Here is a 12,106-nt window from a genome sequence, read left to right on the forward strand (position 1 = left end):
GCAATGTCTTGCCACCAGCAAAGGAACATGGGCAAATGCAAATCACCTGCTACCCCACAATGGTTAATAGAACATCATAGTAAATAATTAACTAAAGGGAGACTGCTAAAAGATCCCACAGCACTCTCCAGCAATTTTCTGACAGCAGCAAAGTTTAAAATCAGTTAGATGATTATGTTTTAACCCATGCCTTTTTGAATTATGTATGGACAGACAGTGACAAATCAGGGGCTGTGGTTCATTAAACTCACACCTTCAAAATCAAACAAAATTTTCTGTGTCAAGAGAATCACAAACCAAAAAGAGCTTTTGTGCAGAGCTTGTTGAAAGAGAATCTAATCTGGGCCTACAATAGAAATAATGCTACAACTTTCATTATGGAATTACTACTAAGTATGATATGAACCAGACCTTCTCAGAACACAGAAAGGATAGGGAGAATGCCCTGTAGTCACTGCTGACTTGAGCTTTGTACACTACTCAACCTGGATGTAACAGTCCACCAAGTTCTGAAGTCTCATATTCAAACCCCCTACTGGCAGGTCCTGTTGTGTACCTTCCTTCAACACCCAAACTCTCCTGGATGACAGTGGCAAATTGGGGTTCACAAAGAAATCAAGATCATGGCCCTACCGCTGCATTTATTTTATAATTTAATATTTCATCTCCCTTTCTTTTTCCACCCCTTAATAAACCTGAAGTACTCTACCTGCACCCTTTGGGAAACAATCTTGTACACACACACACACACACACACACACACACACTCTTTCCCTAGGATAAAATAAAATCTTTTCCAAGTACTTTCAAAGTGGAGGGGAAGCTAATTCATTCTTCCAGGGTTAGCCTAGATACATAATGCCAAATTCCACTTTCACTTGATTTCACTGAGGTGTAACTGAGAGCAGATTTTTAGCCCAGGGTTTAAGTCACCTCAGATATTAACTGTAGATCAGTGAATGAAACCTTCAATATTTAATTATCTACAGTACTTTCTTTCCATGGCAGATTGGTACTTATATTCACAGGTTAAGCGGGCCAAATCTTGTAAGGAATAAATATGCATTAGGTCAAGGATGGACTGGATGACCTAATAGGGTTTTTCCATCTCTGACTTCTAAAAATAATATATAAGGAGAAAAAAATAACTAATAAACAGACTATGAATAACCACCAAAATCCTTGGCAACGTAAATAAATATATAAGAGAGAAAGAGAGAACATTTTATCTTGGGGGATGTTGTGGGGAGTTTTATTATTATTAATTTTTTTGCAGTGATAACCTGGCAAACAGTGAAGCAGAGTTATTGCTTACAACACACACACAACTTCAGTGCACATCATCAGTTCAGATAATAATATCATTAACTAAGTAGAACAAGAAAAGGCTGGCTCACAGATTCCTGGTCTGAAAAGACAAAGACAGACTTTGGATGGGAGGAAAGAGACAACATACGAGCAGGATGAAATGCAGGATGATGAGAGGCACCTGGCTTATTAAATAGAAATTTGGTTGAATTTTTTGTTTTTCTTGATGATTAAACACATTGAAACCCATCCTCCTCCTATCATTTATGTCCCTCACTAGCCTCCAAAACAATTGCCAGGTTCAATCACAGTGTCTTTATGCCACACTGCACTCCATCCCTCATCATAGATGTGATTCATAAGATTTAAATAAAATTATAAGCAGATGACTTAGGCAGCTAGTTTCTTGTAGTCATTTTGGAAGAAGGGGGACTTGAAGGAGGCATTTAAATAAGGAGGGTAGTGAGTTTGCCTACCAATTTGAGGAAGGGTGGAGACATGAAAGAGGTGCTATATTATTTGTGGGAAAAACAGACAAATAGGACATGGAGGGTAGTTTCACTGGTGGAGAAGAGAGGGATGGCAGACAACCCAATAAAACACATAAGGAGGGAAGTAGGAGGGGCAGTTACACTGGGCCTTGAAGGACACCAAAAGAAGTTTGAACTTGATGATGTGGAGAAGGATAGCAGTGGAGGGGTTCATAGGGGGATGATGTGATCAGAACAGGCAAAAAGAATGATCGTAATGCCTGCATTTTGCTCTAATTCTATATGATTTTAATTTTTGGCAACTATAGCAAACCCCAGAGCATACTAAAATGCAGAACTAGCAAGAACATTAGCACAAGTTTAGCTGAAGCTTTCAAGAGAAAATGAAGGTAAAGCCAGTGTTGCTTGACACACTGCCAACTTTCTAAAAGTAAAGGAAAATATTTTCCATGTTGATATGCAAAGCTTAAGCCATCATGGAAAATAAGAGAGGATAAAAAAATGAATTGGAGACTGTAGGGGAAAACAAACACAATAGTATAGTGCAAGGACTTTAAGGGTATAAAGCGATCATTATAAGGAACTAGACTAAGGGTGGATATGTGGAGGTGCAATCTCTTGAGAACACCATGTGGAACAAAGGAATAGCAGTGGCTGGGGGACACCATACAAATAGTTTAAAAGAGCAGGACAATTCTATATCAACATTGCAGAAAAACTAACTGTCCTACACTCACAAGCACACCTTTATCACTGACAAAATTCTTCCAAGTTAAACTTTTCCACACAACTTTACGTTAGAGGATTCTATCATCCATCCATGCAATGCCCATCATCATGTTACCTGGGCTGTTTAAAAAATAAAATCAAAGTAAAGGGATTTTTCTCTGTCTTTTGTGGGGACTGAAGTTAATTTTTTTCCCTTTCACCTTACTATTATTAGTTATGGAAAGGCCAAATCAATCAGGTGAGATTTACATTTACAGCTGAAAGCAGCTGGGTTTGTTGAAAGGAGTTTCAGAGCTGTGGTTCCCAAGCAGAGAGAGATCTCTCTCCTACTCTTACACATTTCACCCTTGTTACTGTCAATTCCATTGTACTTGATGCTTTTCAAATTATTTAACTAATCTTTCTACTTGACATATGAAGGATTTGCCAGTCAAAATACAAGATTATTTCTTACTTTTGAGGGAATCCTAAAATGTGAAAAGCAGATTTTAAATCATTCTAACACAATACACATCAAAGCAATTTGTTGGTAACTGTAATTTTGGTAACTGTGATTTTAAAGACCAAAGAAGCATATAATATAATCTCTTTGGATATTTTCCTTTTTCATTAAATATTTCTCTCTTTCTTTGTTGACAGTTTCCATGGTTCCCTATTATTTTGTCTTTCCTCTTCACAGTTGACTTCTTCTCCACAGATGAACAGGGACTGGGAAGAGCCCTTCTCATTCCCACTAATTTTTCCATCTGTAAATGAGCCAGCATTTTAATATGATACTGGCAAACATTTCAGCATAGTGAAGCCATAAATCTATTGCTCTTTGCTGATTAAATAGTACAGGCTTGATAGACTTTCCTGCCATTGGACTTGGACATCCTACATTTCATCATTCATGACTTACCTTATGCTGTGTAAGCTGCAACTTTATTTTGTCTGGATCATTTGCAATTTCGAGCTCTGAATCCAATGACTTTTCTGACTCTTCCAACCATGCCATAAGTTTGTTCCAGGCTTCATGGAACTGTGGAAAAGCATGACTTGGATTCACACAAATGTATAAACATGTTAGTACATAAAATATTCAGAAAAGATTAAAACCTGACATGCCATCTCAGGGCCAGAGTGTGACCAGCTGATAGAGAGAGGTGCAATCAAGGAGCAAATCCAAGGAGCCTTCCTCTCTACATGGCCCCCACTTCTTCTGAGCTGCTTATACTAAATCTTCTTGATTGTACAGAAAATCCCTGTTGTTGTTTCCTTTCCCTGACATCGGTCTGTCTCTTCACACAGCTGGCCAAGAAGTGGGAGCATAGAACAATTAGAATCCCTTTCAATCCATTTGGGCCCTGCACTGGTCGGGGCTGGGGACCTGGCTCTTGATATCAGCACCTAGCTATACTGTTATACTACTCTCATCTCCACATATTGTTTCTGCTTTCTGATCGTCTGGGAGTCACTGTGACCAGCTCTGCAAAATATTCTCTCTTGACCATACATCTTCCTGCAGGTTTGTGTGTGTGCGTGTGTCTGTGAAAGAGAGAGAGTGTGTCAGTGAGAAAGATGCTATTTGAAAATAAATGGTACTTTAATATAAGATTGCACAATTTATTACATCTAACAGTTCATGTCATCCCAGTTGTGTGGTGGCAATAATTAACACAGGAATGTGTCTTGGCTTGTGAACATGGACACGACTCCATTGCAGTAAAAATAAATAAACACTTCCCTGTTGAAATTTAAACACACTAAACTCCACTTCCCCATCTGTCATATATGTCCCTTGCTGAGGGACATATGAATCAGAGATTAAATGACCAATTCCTGGAGAGGTGAATTATGTATGAGCATTCCTATTTCTTAAGTTCTTCCTCACAGTAAGTCAGCAGAGTGTCTTTGCCAGACAGAAGATATTGTTATAGTGCTCAATATAAGGGCAGGGAGAATTAAACATTATTAGGGTAAAACACACAACTAAAAAGAAAACAGTGGACAATATCTCGCTCTCTAATACCGAAATGGTTCCATCACACTCTTTCCAGTAAAAAAGTTGATTATGTAATTTCTTCTGGAAGGCAGAAGGCACTACTATACATCTGGAAGCCATACTGCAACTCTCTTCCTTTACAGATTATATTGCATCGCTGACAGAAGTTGCTGCTGGGTTGAAAGTGAAGCTTTCACCTTCCAAATGAAGTGCTCTATGATTGAATCACAGAAATTGCTCCACTAGCTCAGGCTAATAGATTCTGTTACATTAACTCCAGGCTTCTTTAACAATGCTTTAAAGCACCATATACGTCATTGGTCTGGATTTAGTTAGAGCTAAGTTCAAAGAGCTGTAGAACAACTGTCAAATTACCTGTTTCGTTCGTTTCCTTGCATCGTCCAAAGCTCTTCCTCTTTCCACTAAGCGTTGAACCACTTTTTCCCATCTACTCTGTACACTAATCAGCAGATTCTTTATAAGGACAACATCCTGTTTCTGGCTGAAATATTTCAGATGGGTTCCAGTTTTATCCAGCTCTATGATCTGGTCTCGGTGAGAATTCACTTCCGTAGCAAAGACCTTGCAAAAGGAAGAAAACCACACTTAAATGTTACGCTGGTCACTCATGTAACAAACATAGAAAAAATGATGAGGTTCTGGACTTTCTGGTGGGAGAGACTATAAAGTACATCTTAAAAGACATAAAAAGATTTTCTGAGTGACAGCATTACAGGTTTGCTTTGTACATTAATACAGTACCTCCAAAGAGCTGGAGCAAAACACTACACATCTGTTTCTTTACATACCTTGTGTTCATCAATTTGAAACAAGACAGTGTCCAAGATAAGACTTGGCCGAGAAGCCACATTCAAAGTCTGCTCTGCCTGGGTAAGCCAGTTGATGAAGTCTTGAAGTGAGTTGTGGAACTCCATAGCCAAATTCAGGGCTTCTTCCAGTTTGGCCTATAAAGAAATATAGTTATTTAGTAACAGCTAATGTTTAATTGGTGCTTCGTTGAATAAACCATTTTAATAAAATATATCTTGGAGACAGCCCCTATTTTTGTCATATTATTTCAACTCAACGTTGACATGTTCTGTATTTCAAAATAACAGCATATAGATAAAAAATAGAAAAGGAGTTACAATGGAAAAATAGGCATGAAACTGTGGTGACTGAGCAGACAACACAATATCCAATTCCAAGGGTGTGTTTCTATACACCAGAACACCAATTCCTGGTGTTGAACGGTTCACATAATGGAACAACACAGTTAACAAGTTTCAAGACAGAACTCGGGAAACAAACATAATGTTCAGATTTGGGTCTGATTGCCTGAATCAGGCCATGCTACTAGGTTTGCCATTTGAATGTTTATGAGCTATTAGAAAAGCTCTCAGAGATGTTCAGCTAATCAGATTGTGGGGCTCGCCAAGCATTCCATTCAGCCCTATAACTTGCCCTAAGGAGGCTGCCTCACGCTGTAAACTAATTACTTTAATATCGTTGCATTATACAGTCACATTAAGAAACATTTTTGTTTTAAATTAAAGCTGATTTTGTTAATTATATTTTTCTTTGTAATTATGTCAGTGCTATTCATTTGCGTGCGGCTACCTCTGTTTGTAATAATGAATATCATTTACAGTTTGACTGTTATAAAACAATTCAGCTATGGTTCATGATGTAATGAAAACTAAATGAAACTAGGAAAAGAAAACTTATGCTTAATATCAATAAAATCACTCTGCTGAGAAGTAGTGAAGTTAGAAATAGTCTCCAAAAGCAATTGATAGAAGCCCAATTGCTGGAAACCTTTAAAACTATACTAGTCATAACTCTAGTAAAATTAATGCCACAATCCTGCACTGACAGGGAGATTAACAAGATGATCTAATCAGACTTTTCCTTCTCTTACATCTATGATCTCTAATACAAACCAGAAGTATCCTCACTCTGCAAAATAAATATGTACCAGTATACTTACACACATTTTTATCAAACAGATTTTCACCACACAAATGATGTTACATCATTAACCTGTGGGTCCATGACTCGATAAAAGCACTAGTGAAATCTGAATCATTGTCACACAACAAAAAATTCCACGTCCCAGCAATCAAGTATAGATATTCTACATATGAAATAATTTAACATTAAGGTACTTAATATGTTATTTAAATTTCTATCCTTATTCTAAACCACACACCTTTCTTTCGCTGAGTTTTGTTTGTACTGAGTCCCATTTTACTTTTAAGTTATTTATATCTTGCTCAACATTTGTCTCAGCAGATCCTGGGCATCTTGCGAGCATCTGCTGGCCTTTTTGCATCAGACACCTGTACGTCTCTTCTTTGGCTTCAAAGGCAGCACAGAGTTCCTATATTAAGGAAAAAACAAGAAATATAAATATCAGTCAGATAGGAATTCAATACCCTTCAAAAAAGTTTAGCATCTAAAATCAATTATATATTGGGGGCATTATTGTTAAAACTAGGACAGGGAGCATATATAATGCATAAAAGGCCAAATCAGAAAAAAAGAGCCCAATTCTTCAGGAAATGAGAATTTGTATGATGTGTCAAATAATTTTTTAGGCTTTTTCCAGGATATATATACTTAGGACCTGACTCAGGTCCTAAGTTTGGCAGACGTATCATATGCATTTAACTCACTGGGCAAGGTTTTCTAGGTCTCTAGTTGTTTAAAGTACATGTGGAGCAGGAACACAATGGATAAGCCACCTGGAACCCTTAGGAGGCCTGAAGCAATCCAACATATCCCCAAAAGGGGTTTGGACAGCATGGAAGGGTTGCTTTATCTTCTTCCCTCTGCATCTCTCTTCACCCACTAGGCATATAACTGTGCACATCTACTGAATGCCATATCAGCATAAGTAGTTGTACCTACCACACACTCTTCTTTTCTGACCAACTTATATTTAGGGTCCTATTCTCCTAACACTGCATACATATGACGGGGAGGGGCACTACCACAATATAAATATTAAATAATAGGCCCCTCAAGCGTACCACACTTGACTGTAACACATGTGCTGCATCAGAGCAGATTCTCCCTCCCAAACTAGGGCAAAAGTTGCACAAGACAAGAAGGAGGAGCTGCTGGTGGGGAAGAAGGAGGAGGAGGAGATGATCCTCTGGCAGCTTTGGGGTTCCTGCTCCTCTCTATCCTCCACAGCTGGAACTAGTTTATTTTATACACACCCCTAAAAATAGGCTTTGCCCTTAAAAAATGGGTTTGGTGTGACAAACATGATCACTTGTCACAAATTGCCACGGTTTGTATCACATAATGGCAGGTTTGGAGGTTGCAAGATATAATCAATAATAATAACAACAACAATTGGCCTCAGTTTCTCAATTTCTCAATCTGCAGAAATGAGGATAACACTAAATATATCTCACATAGGTGCTGTAAGGTTCAATTGCAATTTGGAGTCCTCAAGTGAAATTCTGTATGCACGTGAAGAATTCTATTACTTTCCTGTTTATGGTATACATATACACGTCACTCATATATTTTACACAGCAACTCATAACAGATATAATGATATGGTAAAGACACAGAAAGCTGTTTAAATGTGGAGTGTGAGGCTTTGGATAAGGCCCAGAAAGGACACTAGTCTGTTTATAAAGAAAATTATTATTATGTTTGTATTTCTTTTATTCAGAATACCATGTTTTACTTTGCATTATCTTCTAGTCTCTGACAATCAGTTCTAAAATAGTAAGCTATTTTTGTGCACATCTATAAATAATCTGGAAAAGCAATATTCTCATATATTTTACCATCTCACAAACATACAAAAACAAATTATCACATTTTGAAACAAAAATCACTCCTGGGAAAAGACATTTTATATTGTTTCACAATTCTTACAGTTGAAGTATGAACATATGACAATAGGGATTTATAATGGAAACTGTGTTGAAACATAATAGTTTAAGTATATATAGATCAATAGGTATCACTCTCACAGTTGAGCTAGAAGATCATGAGTTCAAGTTAAACATTAGGACTTGGGCTCATATCCACTGTTAACAATGCAAGATAATAGATGATGCATTACATAGATGATGCATTACTAGAGATGCCATCCTTTGGAGTGAGGTATTAAATCAAGGCATCTTTCAACTAACTTCTACTGGTTCTCTATGTGGGGAAAAATCTTTTCATAGAATTTCTCTAACAAAGAGAGGAAGGGAAGAATTCAGGCATCATGGCTAATTTTCCCTTTCTAAATAAAATAGACTCTTTGTGTGATCCCAAAGTCCTTACTCAATCCTAACTGCTGTTGAGTTCAGTAAGAGTTTTGGATGGGTAAAGAATGCAAGACTGAGCCAGCTATTTCAAGGCTGTGTATAGAGAATGTAGATGATTCTCATATTCATCCTTTATATCCCTGTTTAAGAATATTTATTCTGGAAATTAAAGATACAATTTTGAGGATAAGGGAGGAAAGAAGAAATGTAAATTTTACTGCAAAAACAGTAAACATTTCTACATTTATTGCTGAGAACGAGAGCCCCCAAAACCCTTTTCACTACTGTCATAATGTTAATCAACAGTGAAAACTAATTAACTTTGAGCATCTGCTAAATGATTTCTTTTGCAACCTTGCAAATTACAATTTAGTTTTTGCTAGCAGAAGTTCTTAATATCCTGTACAGACATTCTGATATAGAAAACATGCCTTCTATTCTCTATAAATGCTCATGAAGTTTTTTTTGTCTCTGAAACATAGACCATTTGCAAAACTTTCTAATATTAAGATACTTACTATGTGGGTATTAAGCTGTTCTCTTGCAGTTTCTGGTAAACCTCCAACAGGTTTTGATGCCAACAGCTGACGTTCGGTGTCTGTCAGCCATTGCTGCATATCTTCAACTTCACCATGGAAACCTTGGGCCTAAATTACACCATATCTCTTTAGAACATATTTAAATGTTTTTAATTGTGATAGCAGCTCAGACGCAGAAGCTTGGCAACATACTAAATCACAGGTTTACAATAAGTAAAGAAAATTCCTAAACAAAGATCTTTAAGTTGCACTTAAAGTTGCTACATAAAATTCAAAAGATGGTGTACCATTGAACATATCCCTGAAAACCCCAAACATATAAAACTATATATATATATGCTATAAGAGAAGACTACATAAATAAAGACTACATAAATAATTCTGAGACCAAGCCTAACATCCAATTCGCATACACAAAGTGAAATCCACTTCTGTGCAGATAGCCTGCACAATTCTCCCAAATGCAGGCCGGAATTCAGAATTTTGGGTCAACATTGTAAAAGAATAGTGGCCAACTGTGACATACACATCTGGATCCAAACTTTCCCCCAAACAGGTATTTTTGCATCGATGGTTTTGATTTAGACCCACGCGTAATACACAGATCTACATATTTAATGCAAGTAGTTCTTTTTCCTATTTATCCCTTTAAGTTTTCATTTCCTGCTCACCTGGATCAAGGCACTGTCCAGCTGCTGTTTCCTTTGTTCTGTTTTTTTCAACACATTTTGCCAGCGCTGATTCAAAAGTTCCAACTTGCTCTGTAGATTGCTTGCTTCTTCGACAGCGCTTGATTCAATCAGGTCATTTCCTGCTTTCTTAACTGTTTCCACAGTGGACTGATGAGCTAACACATCATTTTGTAGCACCTAGAGGAAAAAAACAACACGTAGGCCTGTTCATTTTTATAATTAATTGAATTAAGGTGCCCACAGTTACTGAATTATTTCAGCTATGATTTACAGATAATATTCATAATCAACACAGGTTTTAGCGCCTAATTAAGGCAGTATAAATGAATCTCACTTTGATCAAAAGCAATATTAAGCCATTGAGCCAAGCAACACATTTCAGTTTTATACTCAAATAAAATAACATTTTCCTTCCTAATAAGAATGCAAAGTTAGAATATGTTTTTGTACTGCTGATACCCAGTACTCAGATTGCTGTGTCACTTCATGCCTCTTTCCCTCCCTTGACCCTGCCTGTAATGGCACTTTTCTGTGATGCCGGTGGTTTTGGAGGACAAGATTTGGGACCAATGAGGACCTGGATGAGGTGGGCACTGCTGACGGCTGCCAGAATGGACAAGGGGAAGAGGAACAAAAAAAGGTAGGTCCTTTGATGGCTCCCATAGCAGCACTAGCTGTAGCGCTGAGGTTGCCAGGCTGCCTTTTTTCCATATCTCAGTGTCATCTTTCATGTTATACCAAACTAGCATGGCAGTTAAAACTTCCCTGAGAGTTGGGGTATGGTCATATAACTTTCTATCAACTACTCCAGGCTGGTAAATAGAACACAGAACATCCTCCCTTCTGAAATCATGTATGGCACTGGCAGTGCATTCTGGGAAAGCATGTTATTTCCAGACAGTGAAAAAACTTGTTTTTAAAATTGAGGGAAATTGTTTTAAAATCTGAAATAAGGAAAATTAGAAAGTGGGGGTGGGGAGAAGGGGTAAAAAAGTAAACAATGGGCCCAATCTGCAAAATGCAAGTTTGAGATTTCTCAGATCCAGGTGTCCAGCCACCTTCAAAAGTGTTAGAATATAGAGATAAGATAAAAAATTGAAAAAATATTTAAATAAAATACATGGAGAGGTCAATTGAACAAACTCCGTGGAAGGAAGAATCGTTAAGCCAATGGTGGTCCTTGTGTATAGGAAGGGTCTCATATTATCACTCTTATTTCTGTTTAAGCACTGGGGAAACCATAGTTATTTTAAATAAGTCCCCCAATAGGAAAAATAAAGGGTTATTCCCAGAAGCAGATGCCTCTTATCCCTTCCTTCCTGATGAAGTTCACTCAGGACAAAGGTCATTCTCTCCCAAGTTCTCCAAGAGATGGATGTTTTTCCATGCTAAAATAGGAAGCAGCGCTCTGTGAACTCCCTAGCCTATAAACTCCACTTTAAGAACAGGAAGAATGCTGTGTAATGTGTTTGCCGAACTCCTTCAGCACTCAAGGTAGATTGAGTAATCAGTGGTGTCGCTATGCTATTAAGGTGGTAAAACACTTCCTCTGAGAAGGCGAGAGACATATGGAGCAGACTCTGATTTATGTAATGGTTTTAAGAGGGCCCCATTCTTAAGTTGGTCATGTATATGAGAAAAATGTCTTAGTTCTGTCTATACAGTCAGTTTTAGTGCATTGTATCTGGTCTTGAGAGGACTTTGAACTAAAATATTGAGTACTTTTTGAAGTTATTTGCAAGACATAATTTAAAATGCATGTTTTTGCTATTCTGAAGGAAGGAGAGGTGACACTTAAGGATTGGAACCTGATATGAAATCTGCATAACCTATGACAGCGTGCCTTCAAAAACAGTATTTTGCCACACAAAAGAGCTGAAAATTCTTCCGCCAAGAAGATACTCTTGAAGAATCCTTGTGAAGGATCTTTCACATTTACCTAGTGCAATGGACTCCTGATGTGGGTCCAAAGGTGCTATAACAATAATTAACAATTAATAATTTTTGCAGAGAGACAGTGGCAAAGGTATAGGTTCCTCTATAGTCGGTGGGTGTATGGAAGCAGCAGAGCACATGA

General features: G+C 37.6%; 1 protein-coding gene across 15 annotated transcripts in view; it reads right to left on the reverse strand.

Moving 5' to 3' along the window:
* The window catches only part of DST (dystonin), a 468,601-nt gene that overhangs the window by 33,288 nt on the left and 423,207 nt on the right, over positions 1 to 12,106 (reverse strand). For all 15 annotated transcript variants that reach the window (XM_038397725.2, XM_038397722.2, XM_038397727.2 and 12 more), the window contains 6 exons: positions 10,009 to 10,206; positions 9,317 to 9,445; positions 6,725 to 6,895; positions 5,322 to 5,477; positions 4,888 to 5,094; positions 3,430 to 3,549 (listed from right to left, as the gene is read on the reverse strand). In XM_038397725.2, coding sequence (XP_038253653.1) covers positions 3,430 to 3,549; positions 4,888 to 5,094; positions 5,322 to 5,477; positions 6,725 to 6,895; positions 9,317 to 9,445; positions 10,009 to 10,206 — 981 coding nt within the window. The remainder of the gene's footprint in view (positions 1 to 3,429; positions 3,550 to 4,887; positions 5,095 to 5,321; positions 5,478 to 6,724; positions 6,896 to 9,316; positions 9,446 to 10,008; positions 10,207 to 12,106) is intronic.

Source organism: Dermochelys coriacea, chromosome 3 (genome assembly GCF_009764565.3).
Source record: "Dermochelys coriacea isolate rDerCor1 chromosome 3, rDerCor1.pri.v4, whole genome shotgun sequence".
NCBI classification, from domain to species: Eukaryota; Metazoa; Chordata; order Testudines; family Dermochelyidae; genus Dermochelys; species Dermochelys coriacea.